Source organism: Oryx dammah, unplaced genomic scaffold (genome assembly GCF_014754425.2).
Source record: "Oryx dammah isolate SB20612 unplaced genomic scaffold, SCBI_Odam_1.1 HiC_scaffold_23, whole genome shotgun sequence".
In the NCBI taxonomy this organism is placed as follows: Eukaryota; Metazoa; Chordata; class Mammalia; order Artiodactyla; family Bovidae; genus Oryx; species Oryx dammah.
This window is the reverse complement of record NW_024070207.1, coordinates 83,792,983-83,806,977: the sequence shown is the minus strand read 5'-3', so window position 1 is coordinate 83,806,977 and position 13,995 is coordinate 83,792,983. Positions and strand designations below refer to the sequence as shown.

The window sequence follows — 13,995 nt, the reverse complement described above, 5'->3', positions numbered from 1 at the left end:
CCCCAGATTGACTATAAAACTTGAAAACCAATAAACAGCATCTACACTGTCATGACTAGTTTTCAAAACCAAGCTAAGTGGTGAGCCAGGAATACAGTTCCTTCTCTACAAGTCCAACATCACAATATCTGGGCATCTTAAAAAAGAATGTTTCTACTACTATTAAGTCCAGAAGAAGTCCCTCTTGTATTCCATCAGCTGCTTATAATCATGTTGCATTTCATTTAGCTTTGTAGGTAGCCCATGATTTTCTTGAACAGTTACACACACACATAAACACATACACATAAATTTTCTAATAGCCTTTCTTTCTTCTTTGAATTGTTTGCCTTTGTTGTATTCATTCTTTCAGCAAATATTTATTGAGTATCTACTATGTGCCAGGCACTGTTCTAGAATCTGAGGATACAGCAGTGAAATAGACAGACATCCTTGTCCCCATGGAGTAATATTCTAGCGAGGAAGAAAGAAAATGATCAGATAAATAAGTGAAGTATATAACAAGTTTAAGTTTGATTAGTGCCATGGAGGAAAAAAATCAGGGAAAAAAGGACAGGGAATGCCAGTGAGAGTGGGAGGTTATTGCAATTTTAAATAGGTTGGTCAGGGAAAGATTCACTGAAAAGGTAGCACATGAACAAAAACTTGCATGAAGTGAGAGAGCTAGCCAAGTGGATACCTGTGGAAAGAACATTCCAAATAGAAAGAACAGTCAATAAAAAGGCCCTAGAGCAGGACTGTGCCTAGCATTGCCTGCTGCTCGCCATTTTTTGAAGAATATGAAAGTCAGTGTTGCTAGACAGGTGGAGGAAGGCAAAGAGGGAAGTAACAGAAAATGAGCCCAGAGAGGTAATGAGTGCCTACTCTTATAGCAACACCCCCCCCGCCATGAAAGGCACAGTGGGATCCACAGGAGGGTTTTGAGCAGAGGTGGGAGAATATCTAACTTGAGTTTTTAAAGGTTCCCTCTGTTGTGCAGATATACTGGTGAAGTGGGTGGGGCGGGGGGTGGGGAATGACAAAATAGGAAACTTGAAGACCTGTAAGGAGGCTGTAGCAGTAACTGCTTCGGTTGGATCCACTGTTTCCTGGGTTCATTTTTCTGGGGACCTATTCTGGAGATCCTTCTTCAGCTTTGGAAAATTAACTTCCAATATGTTTTTGACAAATTGTCCTTCATTTTTTCTGTTCCCTCTGGCTAAAACTCTTGTTATTCAGATGCTGAACTTGCTGGATTAATCTTCATCTCTTAAATTTTCTCTTGTGCATTGTGTTTCTTTGTGTCTTTTTGCCCTAAATCCTGGGAAATTTCCTCAATTTTATTTCCCAGTCCTTCTGTTGCTTTTCTTTTAATTTCACCAACTTATTTCCACTCCTGAGTCTTTCTTTTCTCTGATTGTTCCTGTTCTGTGGCATTTTGTTCTTGTTTTATTTCTGTTTTATCCTCTTGAATTTTGCTGAAGATCATTTCTTTTATGAAATTCTCTTTTCTTTCAAAAATTTCCAAATTTCTCTGGGGTCAGTTGCTCTATTTGATTACTTCAGTCTTTTGCTTTCATACTGCAGGTTCCCTTAATTTGCCTGAGGACCCCTGGTTATCCATCCCAGTTAAGGGAAAAGGACTGGTAGCTAGTTGTTATATAAGCAAGACTGTATTCTAGCTAGGGCTCTCTCTCATGAGGGAATTCTGACAGGAAACCTCTTGTGGACTTGGGAGAGGTGGCAATTAACAAGTCATGGATCACCCAAATACAAGAATGAGGAGGCTTTGTTCTGTGGTACCAAATGCCATAGTAGAAGTCTGAATGTTCCCTATGCAGTTTGTAAAATGTCATTAGAGATTTTGCCTGAAGGTAAGTGCTGGAGCTACAGTTTTCTATGTGAGTGGAAAGGGCAGAGAGATAGGGGTTCTGATTGATGCTGATGTCTTGTGTGCAGATCTTCAAGTAATTTTCTTTCTAGGCTCCACTTCTCACTCTTGCCCTCCACAATTCCTACAGACACAGTCCAGAGCACCTCTGGGTTCCCACAGACAGACTGATGCCAATCAACTCAGCATCTCCACAAGTTTCCCATACTTTTGAGCTCAATCAGGCCTCATCCCTCTCTAGTCCTAGAAGCTAATGTTCATTGAACACTTACTGTGTGTCAAGCATTCTGAAAGTACAACCTTAGTTAATCTTCATGACAACTGTATAAAGTAGGTGCTATTATTATTCTCATTGTATAGGTAAGGAAACTGAGGGTACAGAGCAATTAATTAAACTTCTCAATATTACACTGTCAGTAAGTGGCAGAATCAAGACTCAAACCCAGATAGTCTGAGTCCAGCAGTTCTATTTTGAACCATTATCTTATTTTCTCAGTCCTGCTCTAGACTGTCTGGGCCTCTGACTATTCTGCACGTTGTAAGTTTCATGTCTATGAGAGTCTTAATTTTTATGGGACCATAAGTCCTTCCTGTCTCAAGGCTAAAATCTGTGTCAGAAAGGACCAGGATTGGGGCCTAGCCCCACCAACCCCTTTCTCATATCTGCTGTTGCTGCTGCTGCTAAGTCACATCAGTCGTGTCCAACTCTGTGCTACTTTTTAAAGATGATCTGTGCTAAGTGACCTTTCTCTGGCCTCAGTTATTGGGCTCCTGTGGATGTTTATAGGAAAGAAAAATCCCACCCTGAGCCAACCCAGCAAACAGCCCCAGAACTCTAGTATGTTTAGTTTCCATTCATCTTACAGCTAGATGACGGGAATAAGGGAGACATGGAACTGGCCCCTCTCCAGGCAAGATGCCAGCCGCAGCTCTTGGACAATCCTGGCTTATGTGTATTCAGTGCCACATTCAGAGCCTTCCTCACCCTCCAGGATAGTCCCCTCCTCTTAAGAGAAAGGATACCTGGAGACTTAAAAGAGCACAAGTTTGGAGATTGGGCTCAGACCTTCTGGACATGAATAACAGCACCAGGCCAGAGGCATCATCATGTCTAAGTGGAGATGCTTCATCCACATCAGCTTTTTGTTGACCGTTCTCCTGGAACTGATATACCAGGGTCCTTCTGAGCCCTCCTCATCAAGCACAAAGGTTGGTTCTGGGGTGATGGAACAGAGATCTTGGATTTGCAAGGAAATTAACTCCTTGAGGGCAAGAAGGGATGGTTATTTAGCCTGCTTTCTCAGTCCTAGGAATCTAGGGCCAGAGGGAAGAGTTAACTATTTTCTGAGCACATGTCAGTTGCTGCACCAGGGATTTTAGAGTTGTTATTTAATTGAGTCCTTACAGCTTCCCTGTGAGCTAATTTCTACTATTATCCCTGTCACATAGAGAGGAAACTGAGGCTCAGTTTCTGAGATTAAGTATAGGAAGTGGTAAAACCTGAATTTGATTCTAGGTCCATCTGGTCACAAATGCCCTCACTTCCCACTGCCTCACATTGAGAATGAACTAGATATGTGGGTTCATGGAGGGATCATAGCTTCAGAAAAGGTGAGGAAGGAGATTGATATGTTACTTGCTGTGTGGCTTCGGGTGCTGGGCCCAGTTAACACATCCGTACAATATGAACAAAAATATTATGTAGACCACACAGCCAAGATGAGGATTAAGTAAGATCATGGGTGCCAAATGCTTATCTTGCTTTCAGTGCCTGATTGCACTTATCAGGTGTAACTCTTTTTTTTCCTCTCTGTATCTTTTGGCCATGCCTTGCTACAGGCTTATTTGCAGATTGAACTTCTATGCAGAGTACATCATGCAAAATGCCAGGCTAGATGAAGCACAAGCTGGAATCAAGATTGCCGGAGAAATATCAGCAACCTCAGATATGTAGATGACATCTTAATGGCAGAAAGTGAAGAGGAACAAAAGAACCTCCTGATGAAGGTGTGTACAAGGAGAGTGAAAATGCTGGCTTAAAGTTCAACATTCAAAAAACTAAGATCATGCATCCTGCCCCATCACTTCATAGCAAATAGATGGGGATGGGGAATGGAAATAGTGACAGACTTTATTTTCTTGGGCTCCAAAATCACTGTGGACAGCGACTACAGCTATGATATTAAAAGATGCTTCCTCCTTGGAAGAAAAGTTATGACAAACCTAGACAGCATATTAAAAAGCAGAGACATCACTTTACCAATAAAAATCCATCTAGTCAAAGCTATGGTTTTTCCAGTAATGTACAGATGTGAGAGTTGGACCATAAAGAAGACTGAGAACCAAAGAATTGATGCTTTTAAACTGGTGCTGAAGAAGACTCTTGAGATTCCCTTGGACAGCAAGGAGATGAAAGGAGTCAATCCTAAAGGAAATCAACCCTGAATGTTCATTAGAAGAACTGATGCTGAAGCTGAAGCTCCAATACTTTAGCCACCTGAGGTGAAGAGCTGACTCATTTGGAAAAGACCCTGATGTTGGGAAAGATTGAGGGTAGGAGGAGAAGGGGGTGACAGAGGATGAGATGGCTGGATGACATCATCAACTCAATGGACATGAGTTTGAGCAATATCTGGGAGATAGTGAAGGACATGGAAGCCTGGTGTGCTGTAGTCCATTGAGTAGCAAAAATTCGGACACAACTGAGTGACTGAACAACAACAATGCAACATGCAGGATACTAGTTTTCTAAGCAGGAATAGAACCTGCACCCCTGAAGTGGAAGTGCAGAGTCTTAACTACTGGACAGCCAGGGAAGTACTCAGGTGCAATTCTTTACACTTGAGTTCCTATAAAGGGAATTGAGAAAGGAAGTGTTAGTTTCTCAGTTGTGTCTGACTCTTTGCTACCCCGTGAACAGTAGCTTGCCAAGCTCCTCTGTCCATGGGATTTCCCACACAAGAATTCTGGAATAGGTTGCCATTTCCTTCTCCAGGGGATCTTCCCGAGCCAGGGATTGAGGGTCTCCTGCATTGCAGGCAGATTCTTTACCATCTGAGCCACCAGGGAAGACTTTTTAAAAGGGGAAATAGATTTGGTGATATAGAGATAGACACGTATATCACAGTGTCTTATATGGAGTAGAGCTCAATGAATGACAGCCATTCTGTTATATTCTAAAGCCTTGCTACTCAAAGTAAAATTCACGGAGAAGGAGCATCAACATCACATGGGAGTTTGTTACAAAGTCAAAATCTCAGTCTCCACACTAGACTAGCTAAATCAGAATCTGCATTTTAAAGAGATACAAGAAATTCATGTGCACATTACAGTTGGAGAAGAACTTGTGCCTTGATTTGTGATATTCTGTGAGTCTTCTGTTCTGAGACTTTGCAAAGCTCAGTCAAATATTAGGCAGATTCACAAAATGAATGAGAGAGTGTGTTTTCCTCTTCTCTGGGCCTCAGTTTCTAAACCTATACCTTCAGGCTTGTACAGGAGCCCTGGGCCAAGGATAGAGTCTACCTAACCCAGCTTCCTGTTTTCCCTCCGCTGTTGATGAAAAGCTATTCCATGCATTCTACCATGGTTTCCCACTATGCCCACAGCTTGGTCACCTCTGTTCAGGCCCCATTGCAAGGCCCACGAAGACATCTTAGACCTGGATCTGCCTCACTTTGCTTTTATCTCCAATTTTACCATGTAAATCTTCTTCCAAAATCACTGTTTTATTCATATGTGCAAACATTTATTCATTCTTTTGTTCATTCTTTCATCAAGCATAGTGATAAAGAGAATGCACTCTTGAGTTTGAATCCTGGTTCTGCCAGCTATGGGACTCAGGGCAAGTCATGTCACTTATCAGCATCTAATTTCACGTATCTGTAAAATGGGGATAAGATTGAACCTACTTGTGAGGATTAAATGAACTAATATATGTGAAAATATATGCTAAAATTAGTGGCAGGCAGATAATATTTGTTGATAATATTTGTTTGATTATTTTTTAACCAAACACTTCTCGAGGCCGACTTTGCGCCTTAAACTGGGCTTGGTGTTATGGAAAGAGGAAGATTAATTGCAGTGCTCCTGCTCCCAAAGAGTTCACATCTAACGGGGGAAATAAAAATGAAAACAGATGGTTTTAATGAAGTATGCTGGGAAGAAAGAGAAGCAGGAATGTGGAATAGTAGGAATGGTGAGGCCAACCAGGAGACAATGGTCAGTTTCCCTGCCCCATACCAATGACAAAAATGACACCTAAACTGAGTTTTGAAGTATGAGCTGTCACCAGGAAAACAGGGTGGGGAATCCAGGCAAAAGGAGCACAGGAACAAATGTTTCCTCATTAGGGGACCTGGAAGGCCTTCAATGTCACTGGAGTGTACGGCACAAGCAGTGGTAGAGAGTGGTCAAAAGTGAGACTGGAGAGGTAAGGAAGAACTATGTGGTAGAGGGCAGCTGAGTACCTGGCACTTACTTGATGGTCTCCAAACCATCTTATCTGTTTGCACATCCATCAGAAAAAACTTGATCATGTACTTCCCAAGTATATATTATTTATTAATTTATATCGTCTATAAATATACTACTCAGCAAATAGGTTTATCGTGAAGCATACAAAAATATAAGGAGCTCGGAACAACAACCACATAAGAGCTGCTGAGCACTAGAGCAGTGCAGTGGGCTGGGATTTGAGAAACCATAAGGAGGGAGAAACAACCTGGTGCATACATGTGGGGAGTAAGTAAACATAGAGGGTGCCACCTGATTTCAGCTTGTCTGACCTGGTAGATGACAGTGCCTTCTTTGAGATGGTAAATGTGAGAGGAGGGACAAATAAGAAGCAGCTTACTGGGGCTTCATTGGCTTATAGAATACCTTAATATGAATTAGAAAATGGCTCCTGGCTTGTAACTCAGATTTAGCAGATGAGTGATTTCAGCACAGGCAGAGATTTTGCCTTGGCTCAGACCCCCTCATGAGAGGTGGGCTTTGTGCTATAAAGAATCTATAAGCCTCTATTAACAGCAGCCCTAGGGCTTGAGCTCTGTCATCAGGAACCTCCTGGCTTTGGTGGACAGATGGCACTCCCCTAAAGAGAGGAAAAGTTGGAGGAGGTAGGCAGTGTGCACCTGCCTAGGGAGTTTATGGGAAAAGTGCTAAGGTATTAAAGAGGGCTTCCTGGAAGCATGATTTCCAAATAGGTAAGATTGGAAGGAACCAGGATCACTGTACATGGATAATTCAGGAAAATCAAAGGCAAAAAAGATGGCATGGGTTTGGCATATGAGGACTAACCAGGGAGGTTGCTGATCAAATGATGCAAGAGCTAAGCAGTCAGACAGAATGTGGATTTTTGCTCTACTAGAAAAAAAAAAAACTCCAAAATAATTTTTTTTAATTAAGCAAAGTAGGCTGGAGGAAATGCTCTTGGACAGACTCCATAGAAAGTATGCTTGCTGGAGGCAGCACACACACAGAGGTCCAAGTGTGCTGCTGCCTGACTAGCGCCACCCTACACCCCCACAATCCACCAGGAGACCTTAGTGCAATGACAGCTCAGCCCACCCCCACATGAGCCTAGCCACAGCAATAGTCTGTTTCAGCTGCCTAGAAACACTTCCTGCCTGAATGGTCTCTTCTGCAGGTTGCAAATGCTCCTCAAGTGTTCCTAGAAACTGCTGCTTTGGGCAAATAAGTTCACTCCACCCCAACCACTTCCTGGTATGTGTGCATTAGTTTATCCATTTGTAAAATAGAAACTGTTGTTCCTGCTTCTTACAGAATTACAGTAATATTTTTTAGGACACTGAACTATCTATCACTCCTCAAAAACCAGGTCTGACCCATCCCCACTTCAAGATTTATCTAGGACGCCCATTCTCCATATGAAGTTGTCAGTGCCATATGAGCTCATTGATTCTGGTGTTCAAAGCTCTCTATTGTCTAGGCCTACCCAACCACTCCAGACTTCTCTCCATAACTCCTTTCCCTACCTCTCTGCTCCATCCAAATCTAACTTTTTTTTATTCCCTAAAACATGGTCCTTGTATTTTCTTGCTGTCTGTGGGGAATGCCCATTGCAGAAATAATTGTTGAATGCCTGTTATGTGCCAGGCAGCATTCCAGGCACTGGGGATACAGCAGCAATTAAGACAGACGAAATCCCTGTACTCAAGGAGCTTACAGTCCAGTAGAGAAAATAGATAAGGGAAAAATAAACAAAAAAGTATATGTCAGTTTGTGAAGGAGAAGTGCTACAAAGAAATAGAAAGTAGAGCAAGGGAGATAAAGAGTAGAAAGATGCTGTTTTAGTGATCAAGGATGTCTCTCTAAGGAAATGACATTTGAACAAAGACCTAAAAGAAGAAAGAAAATAAGATTTGCAAATATCTAGAGGAAGAGTGTTCCAAGCAAAGGCTTTTAAACAGGAGTATGCTGAAAAAATTTTCAAGAAACAGCAAGGAGGTCTTTGTGCCTGGAGGAGAATGAATGATGGGAAGAGAAGGAAGAGATAGAGTTAAGGAGGTGACAGTAAGCCAGAAAGCATAGGGCCATGGAGGTCCTGGGAGGACTTTGGCTTTTACTCTGAGTTGAGACAAGAGCCACAGAGAGTTTTGAGCAAAGAAGGGACATGGCCTGACTTAGGATTTAATAGGATCTAACTGCTGTGAAGAGAACAGATAATAAGGCGGCAAGACTTTAAAGAGGGAAGCCAGTTAGTATAAATACTGCATTTATCCAAGCAAGAAAGAGATTCCCTGGTGGCTCAGTGATAAAGAATCCACCTGCACTGCAGGAGACGTGGGTTCAATCTCTGGGTCTAGATGATCCCTGGAACAGGAAATGGCAACCCACTCAAGTATTAGTGACTGAGCACACAGGCAAGTATTCTTGCCTGGGAAATCTTATGGACAGAGGAGCCTGGCAGGCTACAGCCCATGGGGTCTCAAAAGATTTGGATACAACTTAGCAAATAAACAACAACAAAACAAGAAATGTTGGTAGTTTAGACTAGAGTAGTAACTGTGGGAGTAGTGAGAAGTAGATTGTTGTTGTATCTAAAGATAGGGTCAAAATTTCTTGATGGATTAGGAGTGGAGCATGAGAGGAAGAAGGGAGTCAAACATGACTAAGATTTCAGTGGAGCAACTATTTCCTGAGATAAGGAAAACCAGGGGAGGAGTGGAATTGGGAAGTAGGGGAGATACAAGGAACTCAGTTTGGGATACCTTAAGCTTTAGGTGCTTAGTGGAAATGCTAGTGGAATGTAAAATAAACAACATATAGGTCTGGATTTCAGAAGACATGTCCATACTAGAGATACAGATTTGGGAGTCAACTGTGTACAAATGATATTTAAAGCCATGGAACTAGATAACGTCACCTACAGAGTGACTGTAGAAAGAACAGAGGAGAGGAAGGGAAGGTCTAGAATAGAACCTCTGAGTGTCCCAAAGATTTAGATTCAAGAAGAGGAGCCAATAAAGGGGACTGAAAAGTTATGGCCAGAAATTATCATCTGTCCAAATCTTCCTTGATTTGACCTCCAACACAACCAAGGCTGTCTCCTCTAGGACCTTTTCTGGAAGACTTGAGCAAAGGTGCTCTCTCTCTTCTTTGAACTCCATTATATTTCACTACCTTCCTTAGAGCACCAGGAAAAAATGTAGGTGAAACAAGCCTGAGTATCTCATCAGTCTCTGAGCCCCCTAAGGTCAAGGTCAAGCCCCCTAAGGTGAAGATCAAACTTAGATGCCTTTCCAGTAATTTGCATTCTGCTTTAACAATTTTTACTGCCTGTGCTACCACTGTATTATTTACTTAATACAGTTTCTTTAAATAGATACACTTTTTAATATTACTTGTTCAGTTCAGTTCAGTCGCTCAGTCATGTCCAACTCTTTGCAACCCCATGAACTGCATCAGGCCAGGGTCCCTGTCCATCACCAACTCCCAGAGTTCACCTAAACTCATGTCCATCGAGTCGGTGATGCCATCCAGCCATCTCATCCTCTGCCGTCCCCTTCTCCTCGTGCCCCCAATCCCTCCCAGCATTCAGAGTCTTTTCCAATGAATCAAATCTTCGCATGAGGTAGCCAAAGTATTGGACTTTTAGCTTTAGCATCAGTCCTTCGAAAGAACACCCAGGACTGATTTCCTTTAGGATGGACTGGTGAGATCTCCTTGCAGTCCAAGGGACTCTCAAGAAACTTCTCCAACACCACAGTTCAAAAGCATCAATTCTTCGGCACTCAGCTTTTTTCACAGTCCAACTTTCACATCCATACATGACCACTGGAAAGACCATAGCCTTGACTAGACGGACCTTAGTCGGCAAAGTAATGTCTCTGCTTTCTAGGTTGGTCATAACTTTCCCTCCAAGGAGTAAGCGTCTTTTAATTTCATGGCTGCAGTCACCATCTGCAGTGATTTTGGAGCCCAAAAGAATAAAGTCTGACACTGTTTCCCATCTATTTCCCAGGAACTGATGGGACCAGATGCCCTGATCTTAGTTTTCTGAATGTTGAGCTTTAAGCCAACTTTTTCACTCTCCTCTTTCACTTTCATCAAGAGGCTTTTAAGTTCCTCTTCACTTTCTGCCATAAGGGTGGTGTCATTTGCATATCTAAGGTTATTGATATTCCTCCCAGAAATCTTGATTCCAGCTTGGGCTTCCTCCAGCCCAGCGTTTCTCATGATGTACACTGCATATAAGTTAAATAAGCAGGGTGACAATATACAGCCTTGACATACTCCTTTTCTTATTTGGAACCAGTCTGTTGTTCCATGTCCAGTTCTAACTGTTGCTTCCTGACCTGCATATAGGTTTCTCAAGAGACAGGTCAGGTGGTCTGGTATTTCTATCTCTTTCAGAATTTTCCACAGTTTATCGTGATCCACACAGTCAAAGGCTTTGGCATAGTCAATAAAGCAGAAATAGATATTTTTCTGGAACTCTGTTGCTTTTTCCATGATCCAGAAGATGTTGGCAATTTGATCTCTGGTTCCTCTGCCTTTTCTAAAACCAGCTTGAACATCTGGAAGTTGACAGTTCACGTATTGCTGAACCCTGGCCTGGAGAATTTTGAGCATTACTTTACTAGCATGTGAGATGAGTGCAATTGTGCGGTAGTTTGAGCACTCTTTGGCATTGCCTTTCTTTAGGATTGGAATGAAAGCTGACCTTTTCCAGTCCTGTGGCCGCTGCTGAGTTTTCCAAATGTGCTGGCATATTGAGTGCAGCACTTTCACAGCATCATCTTTCAGGATTTGAAATAGCTCAACTGGAATGCCATCACCTCCACTAGCTTTGTTCGTAGTGATGCTTCCTAAGGCCCACTTGACTTCACATTCCAGGATGTCTGGCTCTAGGTGAGTGATCACACCATCGTGATTATCTTGGTTGTGAAGCTCTTTTTTGTACAGTTCTTCTGTGTATTCCTGCCACCTCTTCTTAATATCTTCTTCTTCTGTTAGGTCCATACCATTTCTGTCCTTTATCGAGCCCATCTTTGCATGAATTGTTCCCTTGGTATCTCTAATTTTCTTGAAGAGATCTCTAGTCTTTCCCACTCTGTTGTTTTCCTCTATTTCTTTGCACTGATCGCTGAGGAAGTCTTTCTTATCTCTCCTTGCTCTTCTTTGGAACTCTGCATTCAGATGCTTATATCTTTCCTTTTCTCCTTTGCTTTTCACTTTTCTTCTCACAGCTATTTGTAAGGCCTCCCCAGAAAGCTATTTTGCTTTTTTTGCATTTCTTTTCCATGAGGATGATCTTGATCCCTGTCTCCTGTACACTGTCACAAACCTCCGTCCATAGTTCATCATGCACTCTGTCTATCAGATCTAGTCCCTTAAATCTATTTCTCACTTCTACTGTATAATCATAAGGAATTTGATTTATGTCATACCTGAATGGTCTAGTGGTTTTCCCTACTTTCTTCAATTTAAGTCTGAATTTGGCAATAAGGAGTTCATGATCTGAGCCATAGTCAGCTCCCAGTCTTGTTACTTGTTAGGCTTATTCTGAGCAACAATATCTATGATCTCATGTTTTCAACATGCTAGTTATATTTTTCATACACATTATAGTAAATATATGGCAACTAAAATAAAAATGTTCAGTTGTATCCCTCCTAAAATTATTTTATGTGCCAAAACAGCAAAATTCATTCAACACTTTGGAAAACATAAAGTCCTAAAACCATTCCACCACATACCAACTGTGTGGTCTCTATTTCCCCACCTGACAAATGGAGATAATGATAACTGCTTCACCTGGTTTTATCTCCCTGGCCTCTCCTGGCCTCTCCTACTCTGGCTTAATGGTTCTATTTTGCTCTTTTTCTCTCCCCACTCCCCATCTTCCTCCTCTGTCTTCTTTGTATATCTCTCATTAGTCTCTGACCATCTCTTTTTTTCCTTAGTTTCCGTCTGTCCTTCCTCTTTTCTGCTCCACTAGGACCATCAGCAATAAAGTCTACATTGCAGAAGTTGAAAAGAAGGACCAGGCAAAGAAAATCTATGAAGAGAAGCCCATCAGCAAGGAAAAATAGCTGCTCATGTAGGCATCAGGTAGGGCTCCATTCAGTCTGAAACATGACAAGTTCATCTTAGATGTGTGATCAGGGGCTTACAAATGGTCTCACTTGGCCTCAGTCTCTGCCTCTGTAAAGTGGGGACAATGATCTCCACTTCGTAGGATTGCATGAAGTTGATGTGAGTTAATGAATATCAAAGCCTATAAGACAGTAAGTGTTCAATAAATGGGAATTTATTCCTCATTTCCACCTTCCTCCCGCCAGCAGGATGTGGCTTATTTAAGAACTGGCATCTTCCAGTAAAGTTATGTTCAAGGGAGATTTCTCTAAATCGAGTCCTGTTTTCTAACTGAGTTTTATTCTGCTGGCAGAAATGTATTGTCTTCCTTCAGGGTTTCCTCTTAGCCTCCAAAAGAGCTTCATCAAGGACAGAATAGGTTTGGCTACTGAATACTGAGGAATTAATGCCATATAAATAAGTTTAATCTAAAGCATGGGGGAGGGGTGAGTATGAGGAGTTATTTGAAGAGCAAGAGGTATTGTGTATAAATTAAATCTATGCCAAAACCAATACAGAATTGTAAAGTAAAAATTAAAAATAAATAAATAAATTAAAAAAAAAAAACTTCATTTTGTAAAACAAATCATTAGCCTTTTATTGTTTTATTGTAGATTCAGATTTTCAATAACATAGTTTTATTATGGGTAAATTGCCTTTAATAAAATTTGTTAGGCAGAATATTTAAAGGGGTGAATGAGGGAGAAAGACAGTTTTAAAAGTAGGTAAATACTCACTGTGGGTGAGGGACTTAGTTGAACTAGAAGTCTGGTCAGTGTTGCTGGGGCCAGAGAGGGGGGCAGGCAAATCTAGATCATCTAACAGCTCCCCTCACCTTCATGAGATCCATTCTCTGGACCAGTACCAGCTGGTGGTGAGCTTGAGGCCTGGCCAATTGGTGAAAAGGCTGAGTGCAGAGGTTACAGTGCTGGAAAAGACAAGTATTGGATAAGTTCATGTGCCATCTCTGAGGACAACTTGCTTGTGCACCAATACCACACAAGTGTGGGGGAAGCACTATGGATCAACCATAAGAGAGGCCTTTCCTGATAAGGAACCTGCCCCTTTTCCATCTGCTTACCTCTGATACCACTTCTATCCTACTTTGTTTTCCCATTCAAGAAGTAGAGGGCATATTTGAAGTTGAAGACAGCTTGGTTACAAACTTGGTCTCATCTGAACCAGCTGTGTGAAATCATTAACTGTCATATTTCCCACACTGGTGATTTCCCTCCAAAATTGTAAAAAGTGGGGAAGGGGTTCCTGGCTTGGCTCCATAAAATAATATATTAATAAGGCTAGGGGATTCAGAACCCACACTTGCTTTCCTCTGGAATTACGACTGAAAACGGCAGGCAATGAGATGACAATGTGAAGGACAGGCTGCCCCAGAGGATTTCTCAGGCCCTATAGGTCAGAGAAACATCAAGGCTGCCAGCCTTGCTTCAAACATCATCTCAAGGCGTTTGAAGACCACACTGGCTACAGCAGAATCGCTATTATGAGCTGTCCAAATATGG

The 13,995-nt window shown here is 41.9% G+C and overlaps 1 protein-coding gene across 1 annotated transcript in view; it reads left to right on the top strand.

Annotated features, from left to right (window-relative positions):
• The first annotated feature begins 2,977 nt into the window (after positions 1 to 2,977).
• ITIH6 (inter-alpha-trypsin inhibitor heavy chain family member 6) overlaps positions 2,978 to 13,995 on the top strand; it is a 35,775-nt gene continuing 24,757 nt past the window's right edge. The window contains 7 exon segments of the mRNA XM_040265326.1: positions 2,978 to 3,079; positions 5,405 to 5,487; positions 5,489 to 5,572; positions 12,339 to 12,405; positions 12,408 to 12,451; positions 12,553 to 12,595; positions 13,338 to 13,455. Coding sequence (XP_040121260.1) covers positions 2,978 to 3,079; positions 5,405 to 5,487; positions 5,489 to 5,572; positions 12,339 to 12,405; positions 12,408 to 12,451; positions 12,553 to 12,595; positions 13,338 to 13,455 — 541 coding nt within the window.